The 25,825-nt window shown below is 45.6% G+C and overlaps 3 protein-coding genes across 7 annotated transcripts; all 3 read left to right on the top strand.

Annotated features, from left to right (window-relative positions):
* The first annotated feature begins 463 nt into the window (after positions 1–463).
* LOC130530407 (suppressor of tumorigenicity 14 protein homolog) lies at positions 464–8,430 on the top strand. The gene is made up of 19 exons (XM_057041558.1): positions 464–833; positions 1,520–1,682; positions 1,955–2,085; positions 2,199–2,269; positions 2,352–2,545; positions 2,710–2,745; positions 2,884–3,112; positions 3,374–3,510; positions 3,616–3,713; positions 3,869–3,969; positions 4,945–5,078; positions 5,174–5,278; positions 5,407–5,514; positions 5,607–5,723; positions 6,041–6,166; positions 6,256–6,439; positions 6,511–6,782; positions 6,910–7,046; positions 7,111–8,430. The coding sequence occupies exons 1-19, from the start codon at positions 780–782 to the stop codon at positions 7,270–7,272; spliced, it is 2,559 nt and encodes an 852-aa protein (XP_056897538.1). The 5' UTR covers positions 464–779; the 3' UTR covers positions 7,273–8,430.
* A 210-nt stretch (positions 8,431–8,640) lies between these two features.
* On the top strand, positions 8,641–17,866 carry LOC130530420 (tyrosine-protein phosphatase non-receptor type 7-like). Of its 5 annotated transcripts, none has more exons than XM_057041590.1 (11): positions 8,641–8,798; positions 12,576–12,729; positions 12,948–13,128; positions 13,208–13,292; positions 13,365–13,444; positions 14,879–15,016; positions 15,094–15,285; positions 15,523–15,689; positions 16,027–16,140; positions 16,214–16,298; positions 16,715–17,866. In XM_057041590.1, the coding sequence occupies exons 2-11, from the start codon at positions 12,629–12,631 to the stop codon at positions 16,766–16,768; spliced, it is 1,197 nt and encodes a 398-aa protein (XP_056897570.1). In that variant the 5' UTR covers positions 8,641–8,798; positions 12,576–12,628; the 3' UTR covers positions 16,769–17,866. The 5 variants fall into 5 exon arrangements, with proteins under 5 accessions (XP_056897570.1, XP_056897567.1, XP_056897571.1 ...); XM_057041587.1 differs by lacking the exon at positions 8,641–8,798 and adding an exon at positions 10,137–10,293; XM_057041591.1 differs by lacking the exon at positions 8,641–8,798 and adding an exon at positions 10,167–10,339 and having other exon boundaries at positions 13,211–13,292.
* Positions 17,867–19,658: 1,792 nt separating this feature from the next.
* LOC130530425 (ADP-ribosylation factor-like protein 8A) lies at positions 19,659–25,502 on the top strand. The gene is made up of 7 exons (XM_057041600.1): positions 19,659–20,081; positions 20,684–20,764; positions 20,888–20,961; positions 21,262–21,355; positions 21,817–21,884; positions 21,966–22,036; positions 22,720–25,502. Exons 1-7 carry the CDS (start codon positions 19,959–19,961, stop codon positions 22,770–22,772), a joined length of 564 nt encoding a protein of 187 aa, XP_056897580.1. The 5' UTR covers positions 19,659–19,958; the 3' UTR covers positions 22,773–25,502.
* Positions 25,503–25,825: the final 323 nt, after the last annotated feature.

The following is a 25,825-nucleotide window of genomic DNA, read 5'->3' as shown; positions in this document are numbered from 1 at the left end:
TTCTTTCCAGAGCTGACCTTCACATCACACCAGTGTGGTGCTCACACACACACACACACACACACACACACACACACACACACACACACACACACACACACACACACACACACGCAACAAACAGACCCTTTTCTGGAGTTTCATGCAGGAAACTGGCTTTGTTTTACAATTTAACAATGCAGTGATTAAGTGATTAATCTGTTGGTAAACAGCGTGTTTTAGGGTTAGTGTTGTGGATTTGTGCTTCCTACATAGTGACTGTTGGGATTCTTAGTATTATTTAGAATAAGCCACCAATAAATTGTCGATTTTTTTCCTTAAACTAACACTTTAATATAAGAATTCTCATGTTTGAACTGAATCCAGGGTCATTTTATGATACCAACTTAACTGAAGAGAAACGATACCATGACATTTGTTGTTGACTCAGCGCCACAAACGCGGCTGCGCGGTGAATCATGGGAGATCAGGTGTGGCACGCGTTCTCTCGCTTCCACCTGTTGTGGTTTTTGTTTCTGTGCTGTCGTCACTTTCCTCGCGCTGTGGTTCTACTCGGTTTCGGACTCACATCTCGGTGCCGGGTCGTTTTCGGACCCCTGTATCCCGGAACTACGAGGACTGCCTTGCTCTAAAAAGTTCGGTTCTGTTCCCGGACACCTGTCACTGCCCGACCCACCTGTCGTCGCCATGTCAGCGCGACGTTAATGGCACCAGATCGCGAGACTCCTCGCGGAGAAATTTTGGGTGAACCTTGAGAGGCGCGCGGGCCGGGAGGCGACATGGACGCGCTGGACTCGGGACAGAAGTTCAGCCTTTCACGAGTCGGTGGACAGGTGAGTGGTGACGTCACAACCCAGTGGTTTCACCTGAGGGTCAAAAAGAAACCACTCAGGAGAACCTGGAAGGACCGTACTTTAGTCTGAGGTCTTCTATGGATCTTCTATGGTGTCAAAGTAGAACAACGCGTTTTTGTGCTTGAAATAACTTTAATCCGATTATTGAAAAGGCGGGTTTTAAAGGTACGTTCTGGTCCAGATAATGGGAAACTCCAGTATCGTATATCATTGAAATGAGTAACAACAACTCCAGTAATACTTTTGATTCTGTGTCATCCCGTTGGCCACAGTGGATCAGGAAGGTTGACACCTTCACTGTCATAATATTCTTTGGGAAAAGTCCAGAAATGTGTCTCTGTCATGATAAAGTTACATCTGCCGCCCAGGGTGTGTCCTAGCAGGGTGACATGCCACAAATCAATAGAAGAAACGTTCCAGTCCCGCCTGAATCAAACTGGTTATGATTCTGAATAAAAGGGATCGGCAGGTGTAAGGGAGATTACAATAATCCCTCCTTTCTGTGGGAATTCTCTCACTACAGTCGGTTCTGGTGAGAGAAAAAGGACATTTATGGCACATTAAAGGGCAGGTTGACTTTGTTTCATGCAACGATGTTTCAATTCCATCACTCCATCCATTCTGTTCCTGCTGCTAGCTGCTGCTTTTTCCCCTTGCGTCTGCAGATGGAGGACTGGGACACGACCCTCAACTTCCTGCCAGCCACGGACAGCAAACGTCTGGAGAAGGTGTCAGGCCGTCAGAAGAAGCTGTGGATTGGGGTCGGACTGCTGCTCCTGGCCGTTGTTGTGGCCCTGTTGACGGGATTGCTCGTGTGGCACTTTAACTGTGAGCTCTGACAGCAAACGCAACGTCCTCTCAAATTATGCCAAGCACACATATATGGAATGCTATTTATCCAGAGCTAATGTAGAGGTGTGAGGATACGAAAGCTCTGCTCCGACAGCAGGAAGCTGGCACGGCCTAATCTCACGGAATGTGACGAGACACCAATGTGACACTCTTTCTGGGTGTGGCCAGAACACTGTCCTCATGCTGTAATAGGTCACCTCTGAAGTGTTCCTCTTCCCCCCGATGTTGACCTCAGCCTCCGTCTTCAGTACGCAGGGACGTCAGAGTGAAGAAGCTTTATATTGGCGCCATGGGCATCAGTAACAAGCCCTTCCTCGAGGCCTATGAGGATCCTGACAGCCCCCAGTTTGGTCACCTGGCTGCACAGGTCAGCCAGCAGGTGAGAGCTGAACGCACCACGGGCGCTGCCCCACTCATGTTCCGCGCATGCTAACGCCGTGTTTCTCTGCACGCTGACATGAATTCCTAAGACCTCCACCATTTGTCTTTCAGCTGAAAACAATTTACTCAAGGAACTCTGTGCTGGCCAAGTCCTTCACAGGCTCCACGGTTCAGGCCTTCAGGTGAATCATCTGATGGTTCAGAAGGAACCCTAAAGGGGTCATTGACTGCAGCTGTTCAGAGACTGTTCCTCTGATTTCGCAGTGAGGGGAACAGTGGCGACAACAGCATGGTGGCGTATTACCAGTCAGAGTTTGAGATCCACGAATCCCAGCAGGCCTCGTTGGACGAAGCTATTGAGTCTCTGGAGCGGCCAGAAGGAGGCCCGGACGGCCGACAGGGAAGAATGCAGCAGAGCCCCAGTGAAGGGCTGAGCGTCAACAGCGTCATCTCCCGAGGTCTGACTCCTCCTGACTATTGTTGGTTAGCATTGCTGTAGAGCTGATGTTGGCTGTCAACAAGCTCTGAAAGTACAACGCTTGACTTCCTCGCCATGACTTGGCTATAACGTTGGTGATTCCTGCTTCATGGCCATTGGCTGAGGTTTTCTTTGTTCCGACAGCTGTGGACGCCCGCACGACGAGGAGCTCTTTATTTGGTGAGAACAGTAAAACTCTCTTCTCAGATTTGTACTCCGATATTCCGGAACCTGCTCGCTCCTCTTCGTTGATCTTGGCTCACTGTTTTTTTGGGAATTCCATGTAAAAATATGAATTTTTTAATTCATGCTTTGCAGTGAAGAAAACATTTAATATCCACGTGAAGGAAAAGGGGGAGGTCCGGTCTCCAGGGTTTCCTGATTCTGCCTATCCACCCAACGTGTATCTGCAGTGGCGGCTGCGGGCTGACCCGGGCCACCGGATCCAGCTGGACTTCCACACTCTGATTCTGGATGAGGATTGTCAGCAGGACTTCATCAGAATCTACGACTCTCTGGCTCCCATAGAGCACCGGGTCCTGACAGAGTGAGGCACACACCTGCGTTCTATCAGACTCCACACCTTGTTTTCCGTTTTTTTTCCGTTTCGGAGCGTTTTAAAGATCAGATTTCTTCCTAAAAGGATAATAACTGTATAAAAATGGCTGCTTTTGAAGCCTAAAGAGTGTCACTTTGATGGCATTTGATAAATTCTTGAGTGTGTGACAAGGAGCAGAGGGAAGGATGATGACTTTGTGTGTGTGTGTGTGTGTGTGTGTGTGTGTGTGTGTGTCCGCTCCGTTCTCAGGCAGTGTGGGTACCCTCATGGTTCACTGTCCTTCCTGTCTTCTGGAAATGTCATGTTGCTGACTCTGCTCTCCAATGAGGAGAAGAACTTTCCCGGCTTCAGAGCCAACTACTCACAGATCCCACTGACACAACCGGGTACGTTCTCATCTGGGTGCATTTGATAACAAAGTTAAGGGATGGCAGCACATGTTTATGATGAATGAGCGCATGTTGTCCACCACGTCCTCTCCCCTCGTCCAGACTGTGGAGGTACTCTCACTGGAGACAAAGGCTTCTTATCCTCACCCTTCTATCCTGCCAACTATCCTCCACAAACCTCCTGTGTGTGGAAGATCGAGGTGAGGACATGTTCACGTTCCACGCAGAGGACAGCAGGACACTAAGCTGTCCTCGTCTGTATGTTGTGATAGTCGAGTTTCTTCTTCTTCAGCCCAGCGCAGGAGCATCTAATTCCGTCTGATAAATGTGGTTCTTCCATCGTTTGTATTTTCAGACCACGAAGGATCAGTTTCTGAAGGTTCAGTTCAACAAGTTCCTCTTGGGAAATTACAGTGAGGGCTGCCTCCAGGATTATGTGGACGTCAACGGTCAAAGGTCAGTGAGGGGCTCTGTCCTCAACTAAATTAAGATTATTCGTCCTTTAGCATTTAATGCTAAAAAAAAACAAAACAAAAAACATCTCAGCCTTTGTCCTGGAAAGAGCAAACAAAGCCATCTCTGTTTACATATAGAACAGAATAGAATTCCACTTTTTGGTGCGCGTGTGTTTTAATTTTTGCAATCAAATTTACACATAGCGAGCTACTTAAGAATCAACTGTTCCCGATACAGCACGTTGTGTGTTTACAAGCCTCCAGTCAACAGAATGCTGGCACAATTGGGAAATCTTGATGTGTGGAGTCACTGGGCAACAGAAGCACCGGTTCCTGAATTGTTTCCCCCTAAAGACGGAGCCGGCGGCAGCCACTCCGCCGTGCTTAGCTTGTTTTAAAGGCTGAGGGGGCGGATGAAGGGACGGGAGGGGTTGAGCCACGCAGATCTGTGTCCCTCCTTGCAATTTTCCCCGTAAATTTCTTCCTCTCGATGCAAAAACAGCATTCCGTCAAAGCAATATTGTCAAAACCCAGCCCGCTATCAGCAGGAGGGTCCCCCTACATGAGCCTGGTCCTGATCAGGGTTTCTTCCTGTTAAAGGGGAGTTTTTCCTTGCCACTGTTGCTTGTTGGGGGTCAGGCCCTGGGATTCTGGAAAGCGCCTAGAAACAATTCTGATTGTAACAGATGCTATATAAATAAAGATTGATTTGATTGAAATTCCATTTTAATTAGCCAATTCCAGGATTGCCAAACTCCTCGCAGCGACTATTGTGGATAATTCATCACGAGTGCTTTATTTTTTCTGGATTTGGACAGTTTTTAACTCTCTTTAACGAATCTTTTGTATCGAAAAAGGTCTGCATTCAATTTCATTGTACATGTAGATTCTATTCTATTCTTTTCTATTTAAAGGAGCGTCTGAGACACTGGTGGACTGACAGATACTGGTATGTTAACGCTGGTTTGTATTGTAGACTGTGTGGAAGAGAACCAGAGACGATGGTGGTCACCAGTCGAAGCAACACGATGACCATCAAATTTAAGTCGGACGCCTTCTACGTTGACCAGGGTTTCTACGCAGAGTACCAAGCCTTTGTCCCCAACAACCGTAAGCCCTGTCCTGACGTTTGAATCCCCTACACTCGTCCAGCAGACGCATTTGTACGCTAACGCCTTCCTGGGGTTCTGTGTGTGGTCGGGCAGCTTGTCCCGGAAGGTTCCAGTGTCACAACAACCTGTGCATTAACCAAACTCTGCAGTGTGACGGCTGGAATGACTGTGGAGACGGCAGCGATGAGGACAACTGCCGTGAGTGCAACCACGCGTTCACGTCCACACCCACCAAACAGCACACGGGGGTCTGAGCGTCCCCGCAGTCGGGACCATAACAAAAATCAACATTGACGCCGGGCAACGTGCACTTTTTTCTTCTGCAGAGTGTGACGCCTCTCAGTTGAAGTGTAAAAACGGACAATGCAAAGCCAAGTTTTGGGAATGTGATGGGATTGACGACTGTGGGGACGAGACCGACGAGGAAACCTGCGGTGAGCTCAGCCAACTGTAATTATTTAGGGCTTCACTAGATATCGGGCCTCGATCCTGAAATCTCGGGGTTTTTTTCCTTCTTTTTCTGCAGTAAAATGCAAAGAGGGAGAGTTTTCCTGCAGGAATCACGACTGCATCCCGGAGAGACTGAGGTGTAATGGGAAAGACGACTGTGCAGACGGCTCAGACGAGTCTCAGTGTGAACGCTGTAAGTCAAACGCTGCAACGCCCGACGCGAGACCCATTCAGCTAACACCGCAGCCTGATTTAGATCTCCATTAGCGGTGGAGTTTAGATGCTTGTTTACCTGCAGACAGCAAAGCTGCTGATGCGACCTTTTCTGCTGGGGCTCCGCGAGGGGCCAAAACACAGGTGGAGACAGATCATTGGAATCGGAGATGGGCCGTTTTGTTTATCCTGCCTTTACCAACGTGTTTAAAGCTTGAACGTTCTTCAGTGTGTACTGTTGAAACATGCATTTCCAGTACTAGTGTGGGTACTAACACAGCGTGTCCTGTTGCTCAGCTGTGGTGGTGCAGCAGTGCTCAGAGTTCACTTTCCGCTGCAGCGACGGGAAGTGCATCAGTAAGCTGAACCCAGACTGTGATGGCGAGCAGGACTGCGAAGACGGCTCCGATGAGGAAAACTGCCGTATGTTGACCACACACACACACACAATACACGCACGTTTGTGTGCTGTCTGGCACGGCGCGTTTTCACTTGTGTTTCTGTAACTCCAGATTGTGGCAGGAGGCCATACAGGAGCTCTCGCATCGTGGGTGGGCAGGTATCCCGGGAGGGGGAGTGGCCCTGGCAGGTCAGCCTTCACATAAAAGGAACTGGTCACGTGTGTGGAGCGTCGGTGCTGAGCAACCGCTGGCTGCTGACGGCCGCCCACTGTGTCACAGGCATCACACCCGACAAGTAAGAGCTCCAAATGCAGACATTCGGGATTCGATTTCAATGGAAGAGTGGACTCAACTGTGTTGGTGCAGGCACGTCCGGGCTGACCAGTGGGAGGTCTTTCTTGGTCTGCACGAGCAGAGTCAGACCAACGAGTGGACGGTGAGGCGTAGCGTGAAGCGGATCATCGCCCACCACGATTACAACCCCTTCACCTACAGCAATGACATCGCTCTGATGGAGCTGGATGCTAACGTCACCCTCGGCCAGAACATCTGGCCCATCTGCCTGCCTTCCCCAACGTACCATTTTCCCGTCGGCTGTGAGGCTTGGATCACTGGCTGGGGGGCCACCAGAGAAGGTGGTGAGTGCAAGGGACAAAACCACTTTAGCGGTTGCTGGAGCTCGACGACAAATGTTTGGGACTCTAGGACGTCTTCAGTTATTGATGTCAGTCGTCCTAATTCAGATCGTCTCTGTTCTGTTTTCAGGCCTTCCTGTGTCTGTGCTGCAGAAGGCTGCGGTTCGACTCATCAACAGCACAGTGTGTAAGACTCTGATGGGCGACGAGGTCACCGAGGGGATGTTGTGTGCCGGGGTCCTCAAGGGAGGTGTGGATGCCTGTCAGGTAACAGTCGCCTAAACGACACCCTGAGTCCCGTTAGCGCGCCGCTAACATGCTCATCTTCCAGGGCGACTCTGGTGGGCCGCTCTCCGTCACCAGCCCCAGCGGGACGGTCTTTCTGGCGGGCGTGGTAAGTTGGGGCGACGGCTGTGCCCGCAGAAACAAGCCCGGCATCTACACTCAGACCACTAAATACCGCAGCTGGATCAGGGAGGAGAGCGGAGTGTAGCAGGACGGACCATGACGGGGGCCCAACACGGACAACTTTGTTTTTCAACGTGGACGGAACGTGCTGAAATGCGTCTGTAAAATATATTTATGAAGGAATGATGAGAACAGGAAGCCAAGTATTTGCTGACACCATCATTTTATGCTGTTTTTATACACCTCAACACTGAAGACAGTAGCATGAAGATGAATTGGAGTAGAAACACTTGATACTGTAAATAACTGTATATGTGCTGACTCAGGAGAACCCAGCTGAATCGAAAAAATCTTCTCGGTTCAATATTGATTTTTAAAATCCTGAAATCACTTATTTCCCTCTTTTAAAGTCTGTAGGCTGAAGCATTTAATGTCAAGACAGCTGAGGTAGAAATGTTGGGTTTATCATGAATGAACAGTTTTAGTTTCGTTGCTGTGTGTTTTACTGAAATTACAGTCAGAGTTTAAGGTGCTGATGGGATGAGGCCATTCTGAGAGGTTGATGCAGGTGCATTTATGTCTGTTTTATTTATCAATTGGGTGTACATCAACCTCACATTGCTATAGTTCTCAACCTGTTGTTGATCTTGTGGATTGTGGTAAAATGAGCTTCAGTTATTGGGTTCATTTCTCTAATAACTCAGGGAAGACGGGGAAACCTTTTCCTTTTTTGCTTTTCTTCACTGCTGTTTCTCTTGAATGAGCCCCCAGCTCTATGTGAGCGTTTGAGGGATGGGCGCCTTGTTCAAGGGTATCTCGGCAGTGCTCTGAAGGCGTTCTGGCATCTGATGCTGCTTCACCAACGATGCAGCCTGATCTCTGATCAGACCGATGTGGAATTCCACCAAATAAACGGGCAAATGTAAAAAGTTTTACTCCTGTTTTTATGTTCGAACCCTGTTTTTCATCAGGCGCTCAGCGCTTTTAGCTCAACATATAGCGACACCTTGTGGAGGAGTCGGGAAAAGAGGACTGATACTTGTCTTCAGTCCCCAAACACCAACATCCCGTCCCCGGCGATGGGCACGAGTGCAAAGACCTAAACACAAAGTTCTCATCAGCCTGTGAATGACCAAAAACTACGTCCTCCACAAGAGACGCTTGTGTTACTCAGGGCATCATCTTCTGGACATTAGTCCAAAATCAATAAAGTTCCACTTCAATGGGGAATCAGTTCAAACCATTTTAGCTGTTTGGAGCCGTTCATTCAAGAGTGGAAAAATGCTGTGGCTTATTTTCCCAACAGGCTTTTAAAGGTGGAATAATTACACCCCTGTACCCTTGTGATCAGATATCAGACCATTCTCAGAATCCCCTCTTCCCCTTTCCTCAATCTTCACATTCATTCATCACATCTCAGCTCTTTGTTTTGTAACGTCACGCCTGCTCACACATGCCGACCGCATTTCATTTCTGGTCTGCATCACTTCATTCTTTGTCATTTCTTGTCTCACTTCCCCCTTGAAGTTGCGAATCCCGGCTCCGCTCGCTTGACTGCAGCTCCTTCCTCAATCAGGTCCCTCCGCTGGGGCTCCTCTCCTCTGACAACAGGTATGTCCTGGCCCACATTTCATCCACATTTCATCTTTCATGCAAAGACCGACCAGCGACTTGAGCCGAGCGGGAGCTTCCTGTGAAGCCGGACCACATCCTCATGGTGTCAGTGTGCAACGCGACCTGATTCATATTTTGATCTCTTTCAGTTCCACTTTCTGCAGTTGTGGCTTATAGAGTGAAAAGTACATGTTGCTCGGTTTGGAACGGACCCGAGCCATTGTTCAAAATCTCTACGTTTTTTAAAAAGGAAGGTGTGGGCGTCGACCCCAGCGGCGTTGTCGGGATTAAAACCTGGCTGAGGCATGATGATGCTACAGTCGGTCCCAGTGTCATCAGCTGTGTCTCAGTCTAATGAAACTCTCTCCTTCACAGCATGGAATTACAACACAAAAAAATGAGACAACTTCCCAATCAGCTTCCCAAGACTTCATTTAGTTGTTTCTTATGGTTCAGGAGGGAAATTTTGTTTGTGGCCTGAACCGCACTCACTGAACGTACTCCACGTGATGTGTGGGTGAAGATGTCAGACAGATTTATACAACGTTCCCGTTCCTCACATATGAAACTCCTCAGCTGTTCTTCCAATTTCATCGAGTGGCTTCTTCAATCATGGCAGCTTCAAATGTCTGGGGTTGGATTTAAACCGTCCCTTCAAATACAGTAAAACTGAAGTCTCCACTCAGCCTTTGGCTTTATTCTTATTTTCACTGGTTGGTGAATCAATACGTGAATGAATGAATATCGAGTTCTTTGTAGTTTGACTAGAACATTGAATGTGGCCACACAAGTGCCATCTCAATTTTGGCCAAGTGTGTTTTGTAAACAGGATACATTAATTTTGCTGGCTTTTTTTTTGTGGTATCCAGAACCGCCATCGTATTGAGTAATCCTTCCTGTTATAACGTCTTTCTGTCAGCACCTTTCGTAAGGCTTCGTATACCTTGATAACCAAAGGGACCAGAAAATGTGAACAGAGACCAACAGAATCTGAGCAGCGCCAGTCCCAAACATGATTTTCTGCAGCGCAAAATGTGGCATTTCGGTTTGCAGCAAAGCCCCCGTGGTGCCGTTATGTCCTCATTTCATTTTATCTTTATGGTGGCTGCTAATAACGCTAGCAGTTTAGCTTTCCTAACAGCGTCCCAAAAGGACGATGTGCTGTTGATCTGATGGCTGCAGAGAAAGATGATGTTCCACAGCCAGGCACACAAGCACATGAACAACCCCTGTCGGAGCCTGTGGTGTGCAGTCTGGAGGGTACCCATAACCTTGAATGAGGGGAACAGAATGTGTGTGTGTGTGTGTGTGTGTGTGTGTGGTAATGAGTGAGTGGGTGGGTGTAGAAAAGGAAGTGGCGGAGAAGGTAGAAGTGAAGACACAACAACAGAAAGCAACAGATGAAGGAAACGGACGAAGAGCAGAGCGACAAAAACTCGAGAGAAGAGGAGGAGACAAAGGAGGGAGATTCATTAAGGAGACGGTGGAAAAGGTGGGCAAAAAGAAAGAAGTTTGTTAAGGACAAGTGGGAAAGTTCTGTAAGTTGAGCTGGAGGGAGCGTCTTATAAAGAGGGGAGTCCTCGAGTCTTTCTGACAGGACAGACATTGTTATTAAGCATTTATGACACGAGTTTGTAGGTGATTTGATTACATGTGTTTAGTTACAGCAACAACTTGTGTTTTTTCCAGTTTGGCTCTTGTGTGACAAGAACGCTAAAACGTCAGTGAATGAAAGTGAATTTTCTCTTGTGAGCGTGCTGCTGTTGGACGGCTGCATGTAGGGGGTTGCTCCACTGTTGTGCACTGTTGCCTTCCCTCCGTTGGTGTTTGCAGGAACATTGACTTTTTTTAGCCTTTCAGTGGGGGGTGTTTGTAATGTTCCCGTTGAATGGTGTCTGAATATTGATCATTCATTCAGTCATGTGCTCATTCGTTCATTCAAGTCCACATAATAAAAATAATGGGGTGCTCATTCTCTTTATGATTATTTTTACCAACATTATGTAATTCACTGAATCGTAAATTGTGCTACTACTGTTGTTTCTTTTGTGAATTCAATTTATAATGCACTGGGACAAAGTTACATAAGTGTGTGTGTGCGTGTGTGTGTGTGGTGTGTGTGTGTGTGTGTGTGTGTTTAGCAGTATATTGTTTTATTTAAATGATTCATGAACAGCTGCTGATGCTGTATTGATAATCGATGCCTGAAGCATCTTTCTTCCTCTCGTCTCCATCCTCTCGATCACTTCATTCCCTCTGACTCACTCTGCCTCTCTCTCCCTCTTGCTCCCTCCCTCCCTCCCTCCCTCTCTCTCTTTCTCTCACTCCCTTCTCAGTTTCTCCCGTTCTGTTTCCCACAGGTCTGAACACTTCGTTTCAGCCAGAAAAACAGGGCATGTCTATTCCTGCTGCCTCACACCTTCGCATCACAATCTGACTTTCTCCTCCATACTATCAGGTTTTCGTTCACACCATTTCTTTCTCCATTCACTTGTTTCTTCTTGCCCTTATGTTGTCACTGGTTCCGTGTGAGCCGGGTGTGAAAACGAAATCATTCTCTCAGTTGCGCTGCTTGTTTCAAAATGGTTTTTGGTTCATTCACTCAGTCTATTATAGTGTGTGTGTGTGTGTGTGTGTGTGTGGTCAGATTTGTGCTGTTCATACGTGATTTGGAAGCAACAGCTACAGCAGTTCTAGTATTAGAGGAGGATTAACACATTAATCACAAGGATTAACCAACAGAGAACATGGTAATCAAACAACTGGTAAGGGCACACACACACACACACACACTGTACACCTTGAATACTTGTTTCTTTACGCATGTTTGTGTGCATGTAATCTTCGATTATATAGCACAAGGTAGTGTCTGATACGTATTTTATTGGCAGTGTAATGTGATTGTCTGCAGCTCCAAATCTTTTGACTAAACCTGCAGATGATTTTCTGTTGTTGTCCCTGAGTGGAATGTGATTCTACCCGAGAACTGCTGATTAATTCCATTATATTTGAATGGAATTTTTACTGAGCTGAAAGTTGAGTTGATTTTAGTCTAGTACAGAAAACACACACACTGTTTGTTTTTTTTCATATTATTTTTACAAATTGCTAAATCATGCCCACACTGTAAAGATAGTTTTGTTCAGAATACTCATAATGAAGTTAATAACTTATTTTTATACAATACTTGTGTCATCTATTGAGAATTCACATTTTAATACAGAAATGTGTGTAGATAATGGTGAAAGAATGTTTCACCATCCCGGCATATCAGAACTGAACAACAGAAGGTGAAGAACCATTTAGTCTGATATGAAAATGAGAAGCCAAGCGACCCTCATCTCTCACGATCTGGGAAATACCGGCTCACCAAAGCCCACGTGGCCTTGTTACCGAGAAAAGATTGAGAAAAATCTGAGAATTATTTCAAGTATGAACACGCTGGCGGTTGCAGATTTGTTGAAGGAGAGCTCATCTGTGTTACTGACCTAGCATTGAGACATGAGTCTGAGCTTAAAGTTAGCGGCGAAGCCACTTCTGTTATCTTGTGTGACTGTTTTACCATTTCTTGTTTTTTTCTTTGACACTGTACATCCTGTTTTGTTTAAAGGGTAAATGTGTTTGGGTGGACTGAGTATGGAACAAAGGGCATTTCTGCACCTCTGCTGTGGGAATGACACCAACATAAAAGAAAATGCTTCTGCGGGGCACTTTTCCGCTCAACTGTGCGTGAACTCCTCATCAGCACTGACTCTCTCCCTCTTGTCTTTGTAGCTCCATGGAATCATAATCAGGTGAGTCCAATCTCAGACAAACACACTGGGAGCATGGCCAGAGTGCACTCGGACTCCCCTCCAGCTGAGGATCCAGGCAGCCCCCCGCCCATGACCACACCCCCCCGCAAAGCTTCAGTCCGTCTGCAGGAGAGGTGCACACACACACTGAAAACTCCTTTATATTACTACCAAACAATAGTCTTACATTTTCATTTTGAATCATTTTAGAATAAAATGCCCTTTGTTTTTTAAAAATGTTTCTTCTAAATCTGCATTTCTATAACTAATCTAATATTCAACCATGTCATTCTATGAGTTGTTATCTGAAGTGTCTTTAAACCCCAAAATATAACCTGCCTAATTTCAACAGGCGGGGATCAAACCTTTCCCTGCAGTTGGATGTGAGTAGTTTGGGGGTGGAGCCCATCTGCTCTGTCTCCACCCCAAAAGAAGTGTGGCTTCAGCTGCTCCACACCTCCTCCCGCCCCCTCAAACACGCCATGCTGCAGCAGGCTGCCAGGGACACAAACATGCTCAACTCTGAATACCAGGTAAATCTGCCTGGGAAACAAACACACGAAGGTTTCTGTTCGGTTTTATAAGAGATATTAAAAGATGCTTTCTCCTCAGAAGATCCCTCCAAACTTTGTGACCTCGGCAGAGCTCGATGTTCCTGGTCATATGATTAAAGACAGATACAAAACCATCCTACCCAGTCAGTCACTGCACAGTTGTCAGTGAAAAGTGCCTTTTTCACCTGTTGATGATGGTTGTGTTGACCCTGTAGACCCTGAAACCCGGGTGATACTGAAGAGCCCAGAGGAGGACGCTGGGCCAGACCGCTACATCAATGCCAACTACATCAGGGTCAGTCTCTGATATTATTCGGATTTCTGATAGAACTCAAGTTGGGAAATTAAAATACAGAAATCCTTCGTTCTGATCAGGATGGATTCTGGGTTGAACAAACTTGGCTTATTTTTCTATTTGATATAAATCAAGACTCGCACATTAACACCTGTAATATGAATGCTGCTAACTTCTATCTCCTAGGAATCAGACCAACATGTTGAGTGAGTGGGTGAAGGGTAGGGACTGAAATATTTTTCCTAGGGGGGCGCCAGATAAACCCCATGCGGAATATGTAAGATTAGGTTACGCTCATCAGCTGTTGTCACAGTTCCTGGAGCATGAATACGAACCTTACAAAATGACCTCCAGCCTCTGTGCACCTTTCTGCCCAGACCCGATGCCATCAGGGTGGCATGAAGCCCGATGGGTGGGGCCAGTGTTTAGACCGCACCGCCCGGTTTAGGAGCTTGGCCGCTGGCGCCCTGAGAAATTTCACACTAAGCACGTGTGACAGATGTGAGAATCTGGAGACACTGTGCTGAATATTCTGTCGTCTGTAACGTCCTCCAGCATGGCTGATTTGGCCAGTGTTCATCAGTAGTCCTTGGTTTTGTTCTCAACAGGAAGATTTCATTACCGTAATCGAATAGTTTCACACCCTTAAAAATAAGCCTTTCTAATCTGATATAGTCAGCGAGGGAAAAAAATGATTACAAAAGTCAAACACAAGTTGCCAGAAGCAGATAGTCACCATTGTTTAAAGGAGATGTGTGTAAGTCGGAGATTAGAGAGGCCAAATGGTTCCTTATGTTATCAAATGTTCGTTCTGAAAGTGTCTCTGCTGGTGAGAAACACTGGTGTGACATGTCGGTATGTTGACAACTGACAACAACAAAGGAAGTGAGGGGGGAAGTGACATATCTGTGACTCATCTGAGCAAACTGCCCACGCATGACTCTCAAGTCTGACTTCTGTGTGTGTTATAACATGTAGGCTGACTTTGTGGCATTTTGACAAAGAAACATTTTCTTTCCTTCAACAAATCTGGAATAATAAATAAATAAGTATGACTTTGTCAATGCCAAATATGAGCCTTCAGAGAGGGTTGCTGGAGACGGTAATGAGGATAAATAAGGAGAAAGGAGAAAATGGGCAGACGTTCTCCTCACCGACGGCCATTTTCGGTCCCAACCATGTTTAGAAACGGACCAGCTGTTTCTTGCTAGTTTAGTAACCAAGAAACCTGACAAATTTTAAACACAAATATGAATTTTTCAAGAAACCATATTGGTCGGCCAGCCGGCTCCATCTGAGGAGCTCTTTCCACCTGCGTAATGAGCGTTCCTGTCTGATTTAATGAGCTGAGTATTGGTCGGCAAGCAAGATGGCTCTGTTCCAAAAGTGGAGGAGAGAGTGGAGGCTAACTCTGTTGATTGATTGATTGATTAGGGTTACAATGGAGCTCCACAAGCCTTCATCGCCACACAGGGACCACTGCTGCACACGGTAGGAGACTTCTGGGATATGGTGTGGCAAGAGAAGAGCAGAATCATCGTCATGCTCACGAGGCTCAAGGAGAACAACGAGGTTAGGAGGCACGCCGCTCTGTTTTCCGTTCAACCTGTTCTTGGCTCCAAACTTCAAAATGTCTGGTGGTTTTCCAGAAATGTGAGCTGTACTGGCCACAGCCGCGGGAGGTGAGGACAAGGGTGGTGAAGGAAGAGCAAGAGGAGGGCAGTGAAGACCTGAAGGAGGAAGAGGAGGAAGGGAGGATGGTGCAGTTTGGCAGATATATCCTCAGAGTGGGGGACGTCCAAGAGAAATGCGGGTTCACTGTGACTGATATAGAAGTCCAGGTAAAGCAAAACCATGGTGTGAGATGCTGTCACACAGGTGTGCGATGCTGGCACACAGGTGTGTTCGCTCAGCGCTTTGTGGCTGTTTTTAAAAATGTTCTATAGGATGAAAAATCTAATCCAAGGACCAAAACCTGAATTCCTGCTACTTTCCGCTGACCGTTTAGATGTGTAGATGAACCCTATGTATGACAAACAATACCAACGCACTCCATATGTGTGTGTATGTGTGTGTAGCTCTCTGAAGAGCGACATAGAGTCCGACACTACTGGTTCACCTCTTGGCCTGACCACCACATCCCACAATGCACTGCTCCTCTGTTGAGACTGGTGGAGGAGGTAGAGATGTACAGCGACTCCTTCTCTGACACAAGCGCTCCTGGACCTGTTGTTGTCCACTGCAGGTTGGTTCTCATGGATGTGTCCTGTACAGAAATACAGGACAGGGACGGCTGTTACGCCCTGGGGCAGAGCCAAGCTGCTAAAGACAATTATGAGGAGGCACTAATGAGGAGACAGTTGAGACAATCGATGGACATTCTCACTATCAGCTTGTATTATTGTGTTAGCATACCTTGTTAGCTTTTAGCAACAGCCTCTTGTTAATATGAGCATTCTCCTCATCCATTTCTCACATAATTTCCCTCCATTAAACATGGATTAGGATGAATTTATTTGGCATTTCCACCTCGTACCTCGCGCCCTAAACCTTGACCTCTTACATGTCCTTCATCACCTCAGTGCGGGCATAGGAAGGACAGGTTGCTTTATTGTGAGCAGCATTGGGTGCCGGCAGCTCCGAGAGACGGGGCAGGTTGACATCTTGGAGATGGTGTGCCAGCTCAGACTGGACCGGTGAGTAGTGACCGTCTCCTGTGGAGCATGGTTCTATCCTCAGTATCTGCCCTTAACCTCCTCTGGCCTACAGCGGTGGGATGATCCAAACCACAGAGCAATACCAGTTCCTGTACTCCACACTGGCCCAGTACAGCTCGCAGCTGCAGCCCGGTCAGGTACGTCCACTTGTTGGACTGTGTTCCATCACCATATTACCAGTTTGCTAGCCGCTAATGTGGGTGGGTGGGGGTGATAACCCATTCAAATATCAAATATTGTTCAAATATCCGAAGGGGTGTTCTTTTGCCGAGGCCCACGCCACATGACAGAGAGAAAGTTGGAGTTTCTGTTGAAGCTAGACTCTGATGTGGTGTCCACCCAACATTAGCCCACATTCCTCGTCTAATTATTGAACCGTTTCTTCATGCTTGATGCAAGATGATTAATGCAACATTATAGGAATAATGTTAAAAATTGTAAATTGTAAACTATTTCTTTGAGAGAGACTCTAGAATCTCACTAATAAAAATAGCTTTGATGTGGGAATCTCAGCACCGGGACACTAGTCTGACCGCTGATTCATGTCCTTCAGGATCAGAACCCACTGGAGCCCGTCAGTATACGACTACAGAATCTCCATTTGTAAAGACAACTGGAAAAGGAACCAGATATGGATGTTTCCAAGGAAAGGTCAAGGCCTAAAGAAGAAGAAGAAGAAGGCCACAACAATGGAGAATAAAATGGATAAGTCAGTGGTGGATCCTGTCAAGCATGAGAGGATTCAGGCATAAGAGCTCTGACTGTTGGCTGTAAAATATTGGTGACTGTTCTTAGCAGAACTAAGAGAAATAACAAGATTGTTTTCCTAGTTTGAAATGAAATAAAACCTTGGTGATGACCAAATAATTGATTTTTTTAAATCAAAGGAAGCAGAGCAGGAACAAACCTGATGAACACTTCCTGGAAAATTGGTAATTAACTTTTTCTATCATGGGATGAACATTATTGATCAAATTGAAGTAAAAACTTGAACTATTATTAAGAGCAACAGGGACCCCGAATATCATGGAAGAGGAAGGAAAAGAAGAAAGATGATAGAATTAAAGACTGAGAAACTGCTGCCCTGGCTAACAGCATAGGATTAGGAACTTTATAAATGAATAAATAAATAAAATACAGCATATACAAAAGCCATCAGCCAATATAAATCCTTGAATAAAAGAAAAAATACAATCTAAGACATTAGCTAATAGAGATAAAAGACATTGGGCCAGATTCACCAATATGTTCTTAAGAATCTTCTTAGATTCTTTCTTAAGTTGTGTTTAAGAAGTTTTTTAAGAAAACCCTACGTCGGATTCATCAACGCGTTCGTAAGCCCCAGAATTGTTCGCAGCTGTGTTCTTAGATTGATGAATGCCATCTGTTCGTAAGTTGAAAGCGCGTGCCAGGTGAGTCTAATTAACATACGATTAGCATAAGTCACCGCCCACTAATGCCCATAAAAGGAACTGCAGCAGGACCCTGTAGACAGAGCAAAAAGCAGCCAAATGCCCAAAGCGAAATGCCCAAAGCTTGCCTCTCCACGCCTGATTTCTGACGCCGTGTTGAACAATCAAGAAAGGATGGCTAACACGCTTGATAAAATTGCCTCAACCCTGATGACTATAGCCAACACGCTTAAAGAAATCAACGAGAATGTAAAAAAAATAAGAATGTAAAAAAAATAAACGTGTAAAAGCTGTGCTCGGATTGTGACAATAATACATTTTATTCACAAACGGGCAATTAATCGCGCTCGAACGTGAACCGCGTGCCTGCAGTCTGGCCCCATCATTGCGTCAGGATGCACATCCTCACGGGGTCGCGGCTCTGTGTCCAAACACATCCAGCGCCCCTTTAACATGCCGATGGTGCGTTCAATGGTGGAGCGACTGCGCGCATGCATCTGATTGAATAAAACTCCTGTGGAGTCTGAGGGTTGGTCAGTGGTGTCAACAACCAGGGAGCCAGGGCATATCCTCGATCCCCTAATAAAATAAATCAAGATAAAATCAAATAAAAAGACAGTTTTGGCATGGTTTCCAATTTGGTTGATTAATGTTAAGTCATTGGCACATTTACGTAATTTTAAAATTCTCCGTAAATCACCAAAAATAGGAAATAAACAAATAAATAAATAAATATGACAGAATTATCATTGTAATATTGAATTTTATTGAACTGCACAAGAGAAGAAAACACAACCATGCCAACATGTCGGCACTGAAATGTGCGCAAGAGTACTCCTGAGTGTTCGTAGGATTTGTTCTTACCTACGAATAAATCCAGGATAAGAAGAAATTGGTGAATGCCACAATCTTCGTAAACTGTTCGTAAGTGGGACTTAAGAACAAATTTGTTCGTAAGAACGCTTCGTGAATCTGGCCCATTGTTTTTTGGAACAGGAATGTTTTTAGATTTCTTTTAAAACAATTTATGGTTTGTGGGGCCCTCAGATGGTCAGGGAGGGGTTTTAAACCTGTTTGCGATGAGGGGGGAGAGTTGGGGTGAGATGAGGTCCTTTAGGTAGCCAGGGGCAAGTCCGTGAACACTGACAGGCGATTGGTAGTCGTGGTGGATGCGAAGCCAACGGAGGGTGCTTGTGTTCACGCCCCCTCATCAGGAAGCTGGCAGCACAATTTTGTACATACTGGAGCCTTTGAAGGCTCTCACCAGGGATCCCAATGAGTAGTGCATCGCAGTAACTGAGCCTGGAGGAGACAAAGGCATAGACAGGCTTTTCTGCATCTTAGAGGGCGAGAAAGGGACGAAGCTCTGTAATATTTCTCAGAGAATTCCAACATTTCAAGTATTACCCACAACATTATTCAAATTCCTGCATCTTTGCTTTTGGGGTTTGGATCAACTGGGCCAAAATAGATCTGTGCTATTTGGTATGGTGTTTTGGGATCGTGCGTTTTCTAAGGTTGTGGTTGGATTAAATTCTAAATTGATGGACAGGAGACAGTTTGATTGGTAACCTTTTTAAAATCAAAATTACAATGGAGGAGAAAAATCTTTTGTCTTTTGTCTTTAGAGGAGAAGTTTAAATGTTAATTTTCTGGAATAAATGTGCAGTCAACTCGACTTTATATAGAATAAAACGATTTTTTTCATTATTACTGTATTGTATTTTTTTTTTTTACTGATTTATTTTGTATTTTTATAACGAGTGGTGCGTATAATAAATATTGCAATACGACATGTTTCCAGCAGATGGCAGTGTTTACACCACGCGAGAGTCGTTTCTGGAGTTCCTGCCCTCATCTACTTCCTGTACCAGCCCCACCCAAACAGGAAGACATCGGTCTACCGATTCCACCACAACAAGAGTAGCAACAAATAACAAAGAATTTGAAAATATATCATAGATCAAATTCTATGATCGTTTTTGCTTTAAATGTGACATATTAAAATTCAATTAGGACACCATTAATCGTCGCTGACGTTTCACAAAGTGAATTTTAAGAACAATTAGTGTAAAAGGCCAAACCGGATGTAGTAATTGCTTAATTGCGTCTTGATGAGCCTGGACGGTAAAAGGCGTAGCTCGTAAACATCTGAAAAAAAGCTACAACACTCGGGGTGCAGCCGACGTACGGAGGAACATCTCACCGAAACATCCACCCGTTCACAGAGCTGCGACTGTTATCGACCCCGTTGTTGCGGCTGTCCGTGTGTTTCACGCCGACTGTCAATCTCCGAGAAAGCAGAACCCTGTCGGGTGTTAGTCAGGAAGCTAGCTAGCTAGCGAAGCCCTCTAGCCGAAGCGGCATCATCATCCGACGACTAAGATGATAGCGCTCATCAACAAACTGTTGGACTGGTTCAAGGCGCTCTTCTGGAAGGAGGAGATGGAGCTGACCCTAGTAGGGCTGCAGTATTCTGGGAAGACGACCTTTGTCAACGTGATAGCGGTAAGGATAGAGCGGTGCGCTAGCGCCAGCTGTGCTGTAGCATCTGTGACATCCATTGTTATCCCGCAGTGTTGAGGTCAGCTAGCTGTCGTCTTTAACATCGTGCCCATCGCTGATCAAAGTCATCACAAAAACAGCCAACCTTACCCGAACGGCCATGTCGTCTCCATACAGCCTCTTTTGATTTGTCCTTGGGACACATGCAGCTGCTTCCCCTTCTTCACTGTGGTTTTAAGCCGTTTGCATTGCAAATAGGCGTTTGCGATCATGTTAGATCAATAACTCCCCACTGGTGTCCTTTCCTCATGGGGTCGAACATCAGCTGGAGCCCCACCTCGCATCAGTTTGGTAATCTATTAGCTCTTTTGAATAGTTCGCTACTCAAAAGAAATGTCTTCTTCGATCGTGTAAAGTACCTAGTTTGGGATTGCTGAAATTTTAATTTGCGGGGGATTTTCTCTGCCTTGGTCGCCTATATTAGCATTCAAAACTTCAACAAAATTCCATTTTATTAACAGTAATAATAATAACAATAATTGGTGCCAGATGCTGTGCATTTTCACTGTCATTGCCCACTATTTTTCATGACATTTGTGTTTCAGTCTGGCCAGTTCAGTGAAGACATGATTCCCACGGTTGGTTTCAACATGAGGAAGATCACAAAGGGCAACGTCACCATCAAGGTTGGTACTCCATATGATCCTTTTGAAGTTTTAAAGGCTCCAGTGCACTTTTATAAAAGAATGTTGACGTGCATTACCTCTCCATCACCTCTTTCCGCCATACTCGCACATTCTCGTCCACAGCTGTGGGACATTGGAGGTCAGCCTCGCTTCAGAAGCATGTGGGAGCGTTATTGCCGTGGGGTCAGCGCCATTGTGTAAGTTCACCTCTGGTCTTCACACCCTGACGAGGACATGTCCAAAGTGATAAGTTGGGCTGACCATTTGTGATGGAAACCTGCCGCGATCGGGTGACATTGTCAGCCAAGTAAACCACCAGGACCTTGTTTTTAATGAACGATTGTTAAATAATGCAGGAAATACTCCTCGTGGTCCTGCTGTGTCCGGTTTGGCCTGGGACAGCCTGATGTGATCAGATTTGAGGGGAAGCTCAGTCAGACTGCGCAGTATCTCCGATTACTGTAGAGCTCTTCCATCCTTATCTTTCTCTTTTGTAGCTACATGGTGGATGCTGCCGACCCGGAGAAGATCGAAGCCTCCAAGAATGAACTCCACAACCTCCTGGATAAACCACAGCTGCAGGGAATCCCAGTAAGATCATCAGCAAGCTTCCCAACGGAGTCTTCCAGTCAGATATTTGACGATATGGTTTTCTCCTCAATGTGCAGCTCTGTCAACCCACATGTGTCAAACTCGAGGCCTGCGGGCCAGATGGGGCTTTTTACATTATGTGTTTTTTACATTATATTTGGTTACATTAGGGTCATTTATTCTGTTATAATGCTGAATGAATTTGACACCCCTGCAGAGAAGCAGCCTCCAGGCTGTTTGTAGACCTTTTTGGTCCTTAAATGAGTAATAGTTGAACTTTATTGATGATTGCCTTACACAGTTGGTCACATCTGTGACTTAATGCCCACTTCCTGGTTTCTCACTTGCCAAATGTCCACTTGGAGCGCGTGCTCCTTTCCAGTAATGGCTTTAGATCAATTCCTAATCCTGTCTGCTTGTCCTGGATCACCCATCACTGATGCTCCTCTCTTTGTCTTCAGGTTCTGGTTCTGGGCAATAAGAGAGACCTTCCAGGAGCTCTGGATGAGAAGGAGCTCATAGAGAGGATGTGAGGGTCTTCTGCCGTTTAAATCCAGCAATTTTTAGATGGTCCATCATGTTTTCTGACATTAAATATCTTTTCGACCAGGAATCTGTCAGCCATTCAGGACAGAGAGATCTGCTGCTACTCCATCTCCTGCAAGGAGAAAGACAATATTGGTACACACACACAAAGTTTTGGTTTCTTTGCTTTTGCTCCTTTTCAGTCTAAAAATGATTGGAGTATTAATTAAGGAGTTTTCCATGTCAGTGTCGGATCACTTTTCATTTACCGTAATTTCCGGAGTATATGGTGCACCTAAATATAAGCCACACCGGTAATTACGGTAGTTAATAATCAACTTTTTACATACCGTATATAAGCTGCATTTGACTATAAGCCACAGGTGTCTACTTCAGTCACACAGACGGCGCTGAAGCAGAGATGAAGGGGAAGCCGTTTTTACATATATTACTTGGTTCTCTAATTTGATTGGTCTGGTGTGTTTTGGCGGCACGAAGCTCCTCAATGGGAAAAAAACATAAATAAACCGCACCGCTATATGAAGCGCAGGGTTCCTAAAAAGGAGCGACTTATATATTGGAAATGATGGTAATTGTCTTTGTGCTACACAGGTGTACAGCAATCACAGTGCTTAATATGCAGAGCTTAGACACATTAAAAGTATGACTGTGGTGATTGTATTTGCCTTCCACTGAAAGGAAAATGATTAAACTACCAAAGTAAAAGTCGCCTAGTGAGACTGTTTACGAAAAGATCCAAGGAAATGACCAAGTTCTTTGAAGAGATCTCTACTGTGATGCCATAATTGAGACCCCCCCTCCTCCTTGTCTCCCTGCAGACATCACTCTTCAGTGGCTGATCCAGCACTCCAGGACTAAAAGGAGTTCCTGAGGCCACCCATCACTCCTAACGCCTCCTCCTCTTGATCCCATCGGCACCTAACCCCCCATCTCTCCTGACACCTGGGTCTGATGCACTGACACCTTGTTTGACAGATGTTCAGGGAATCGAACCATCAACCTGCGATTTGAATGATTAAAGCACTCTTTTTTCCTGATTTCGGATGTTTAACGAGGCTGCTGTTGGTCAAGGCACACGTTCTTTTGCACTGTGCTCCTTTCGCGCCGTCACCATGACGACAAGTGCTGACCTCCACCCTGTAACAGCTGCTGGCGGTGAACATCTGGACCACGTGGTTGTCTTGTAAATGTTCTTTAAGCAGCTAGAAATCAAAAATGATATTGGTTTCTTATTGATATTGAATTAGCTCCTGGGGGGTTACCTGTGCTCAGGAGCACCCCAGCCCATGGCCCAGCCCGGGATTTGAACCGGCGACCCTCCAGTTATAGGAGCGTCTCCCTTTCCCTGAGCCAAAGGTGGGAAGGTGTCAGTGCATCTCTGCGGCTCCACACAGCAGCCCGCTGGCGCCGGCCAACCGAGCGGTCAGCTGGCCTCAGCAAGGAGACAAAGGTGCCGCCCTCATGCACCAGGAGCCACGTGGCTGCTGTGTGGACCTGCGCTCCTCCAGACCCCCCCCCCCCCCCCCCCCCCTCCACTGGTTTACCTGCTGACACACCTCCATCCCTTTTTGTCTGTGGTGAACAGTTTTCATTGATTCCTGTCTTTTTCCTTCCTTTTCTTATTTCCTGAAGCCCCCCCCCCACACACCCCCCCTCTTAAAAGAGAGGATTGATATATCTTCTTTTTTTTTGCACTGTTGATTTTGTTTTTGTAAAATATTACTAATGAGAATAGTGTTAATAATCTTTTTGTGACATAACCTGGTCAGACTGAAGGAAGCGGTACACTTTGTCTGTTTATATTCTTTAAGAAGCTTTTTATTTGTTTTATAATGTTGTAGAGGTTGGGTTGTTTTTTTTTGGTTGTTTTTTTTTTTTTTTTACTTTTTTTGACTTTATAAGTCAACTCTGCATGTAACTTCAGTGTTGTCTGCCCTGACATGTCTGCTGATTGGACCACGGCTGTCTTGTGAGACTTAGTCATCTTGGCTTTGTAAGATTTTACATTTTCGACATTGTAAAAAAAAACAACCCTAATATCAATTAATTTATCATCAATACACCAAAGTTTAAAACTGCAACAGTAAATGTTTCAAATGAATTAGTTAATGGGGGTGAATTCTGACACACAGAGGGAAACGGAGGATTAGAGAATGTTAATATATTTGATTATTTTGACTGTGGTATTCTAAACATGCTTTTTAATGACAGCAAGTCGATCATGTGCTCATTTTAGAGCGAAACTCTGGTCCAAAGTCTGATCTTAAACGCGTGGATCCGAGTCCAGAACAACCATTCTGAGAGTGACAGTTGTGCTTCTCAGAGCAAATTTGGGTTATTTAAATCACTATTATTGATCTGTGACATCAGTTTTTAATCCACATGTGGTTGAAGCAGAGCTTAAGCTTCCGTTAGCTTGTTACTGAGGTCCTTGCTTTGCTCACAACTTCAGTCTTCCTCTTCATTCCTTTTGTCTTGCTATGTGCCACTGTTCTGTCCTGGTGGAGGACATGGTCATTTGGACACGTCCTGGTCCTGACAGCAGCCAAATCAGACGGCCACCTAACAGAAAACAGAACGGAGCGCTCCCACTCTGTCTGTCCTGTCTCTTTAACCTGCTCCATGAGTTCTTCTAGCACATGAGCTGACACAACTTTTAATCCGCGTTCCTCATCGAATGACCACATTCAAACGGGTCCTGTCACTTTAGTCGTTCCAGGATTCCAGACTCTCCTGGATAGCAACGCCGTCGGCCCTGCAGACACGAGCAGCTCCGGGGGGACACGTTTGGTGTATCTGTTTGAAATTAAATGCTGAGTGTCTTCAAAAAGTAGACATCTTTCCCCACCTCTGCATTCTTTCCTCCTGTTGGGGGGGGAATAAAACAACTTACTTGTTCCCAGTGATTGTGGCACGAGTAGAGTCCTCAATGTGAAGGACATATCCGGAAAAGTGGTTTTTGAAGTGCGGTAACTGGGACGGGCCACTGGCGTCCAGACCGGTCCATCTGCTTGCATGCTGAGGGCAGATGTCAAAGCCCGTGAAGACTTGTGATGTTCATTTTGGGTGCAACTTTTAAAAAAGGCCTTTATCCAGTGTGTCCAACCAAATAGGAGGAACGGGACACGGCAGGACACAGTGCAATAAACACCAGTTTACCTGCCGACTCGGCTTCTCTTTGACAGGGACACACTGGACTAAGGGCCCTGTACAGATGTTTCTGTTTGAGTTCCAAAGCTCTTCAATAACATCCTGCAGGTACAAGCTGAAGTTGCACAGGAGTCAATGCACCATCGTTGCACCATTGTGTCGCACATGCCGTCGCACAGCGTTCTAGACCAGCCAATGCACTGACTTGAAAATCATCAGAGGCCGTCTGTCTTCTTCTGGCACGGGTCAAAGGTCAGCTCCCCTCTGACCTGATACCAGCGTCCCGAGTCAAAGTTGGCAGCAGACTGATGATGAGCGATTTGTACCTGTAGGATGAAACTGTCCGTCAGGCTGAACCTGTTTGTACATTTTTGTTGAATTCAGTTATAAAATGTGTTTTAATATAAACATGCTTGTGTATGATAATAAAATAAAATGGAGGAAAGAAAAATCCTTTGTCTTCCAGTTTCATCACAATTAAAACTAGTCAGACCATATATGTGTGTGTGTATAGAGAGAGATTTTTTATTGATTAAAATTATTTTTATTAACTAACGTCCACCATTTCTCTGACCTGTACTGTTGCATTTAGGCCAGCAGGGGGCGATGTTGAAGGACAGCTGATGATGTATGTCAGCTGGTCTGGGACGCTGGACTTCCAAATGTCCAGGGCAGAAATGAATAAATACGTCATTCTTTTTATAAATTGACACTCTTTTGATCTGGTTGGTAGATGTAGTGTAGCTCTCTGGAACAGGGGTGGGCAAACATTTT

This window comes from Takifugu flavidus, chromosome 8 (assembly GCF_003711565.1).
Source record: "Takifugu flavidus isolate HTHZ2018 chromosome 8, ASM371156v2, whole genome shotgun sequence".
Classification (NCBI taxonomy): Eukaryota; Metazoa; Chordata; class Actinopteri; order Tetraodontiformes; family Tetraodontidae; genus Takifugu; species Takifugu flavidus.
Note: the sequence above shows the minus strand (reverse complement) of the source record. Positions and strands in the feature narration are given on the sequence as shown.

Coding starts and splice junctions, on each gene's coding strand:
- LOC130530407 (XM_057041558.1), top strand. CDS start 780: ATGGACGCGCTGGACTCGGGACAGAAGTTCAGCCTTTCACGAGTCGGT. Junction 2,746..2,883: donor GACGAGGAGCTCTTTATTTG/GTGAGAACAGTA, acceptor CATGCTTTGCAG/TGAAGAAAACATTTAATATC. Junction 3,970..4,944: donor GTGGACGTCAACGGTCAAAG/GTCAGTGAGGGG, acceptor TTTGTATTGTAG/ACTGTGTGGAAGAGAACCAG.
- LOC130530420 (XM_057041590.1), top strand. CDS start 12,629: ATGGCCAGAGTGCACTCGGACTCCCCTCCAGCTGAGGATCCAGGCAGC. Junction 13,445..14,878: donor TCAATGCCAACTACATCAGG/GTCAGTCTCTGA, acceptor TTGATTGATTAG/GGTTACAATGGAGCTCCACA. Junction 15,690..16,026: donor CCTGTTGTTGTCCACTGCAG/GTTGGTTCTCAT, acceptor TCATCACCTCAG/TGCGGGCATAGGAAGGACAG.
- LOC130530425 (XM_057041600.1), top strand. CDS start 19,959: ATGATAGCGCTCATCAACAAACTGTTGGACTGGTTCAAGGCGCTCTTC. Junction 20,082..20,683: donor CCTTTGTCAACGTGATAGCG/GTAAGGATAGAG, acceptor TTTGTGTTTCAG/TCTGGCCAGTTCAGTGAAGA. Junction 20,765..20,887: donor AGGGCAACGTCACCATCAAG/GTTGGTACTCCA, acceptor TCTCGTCCACAG/CTGTGGGACATTGGAGGTCA.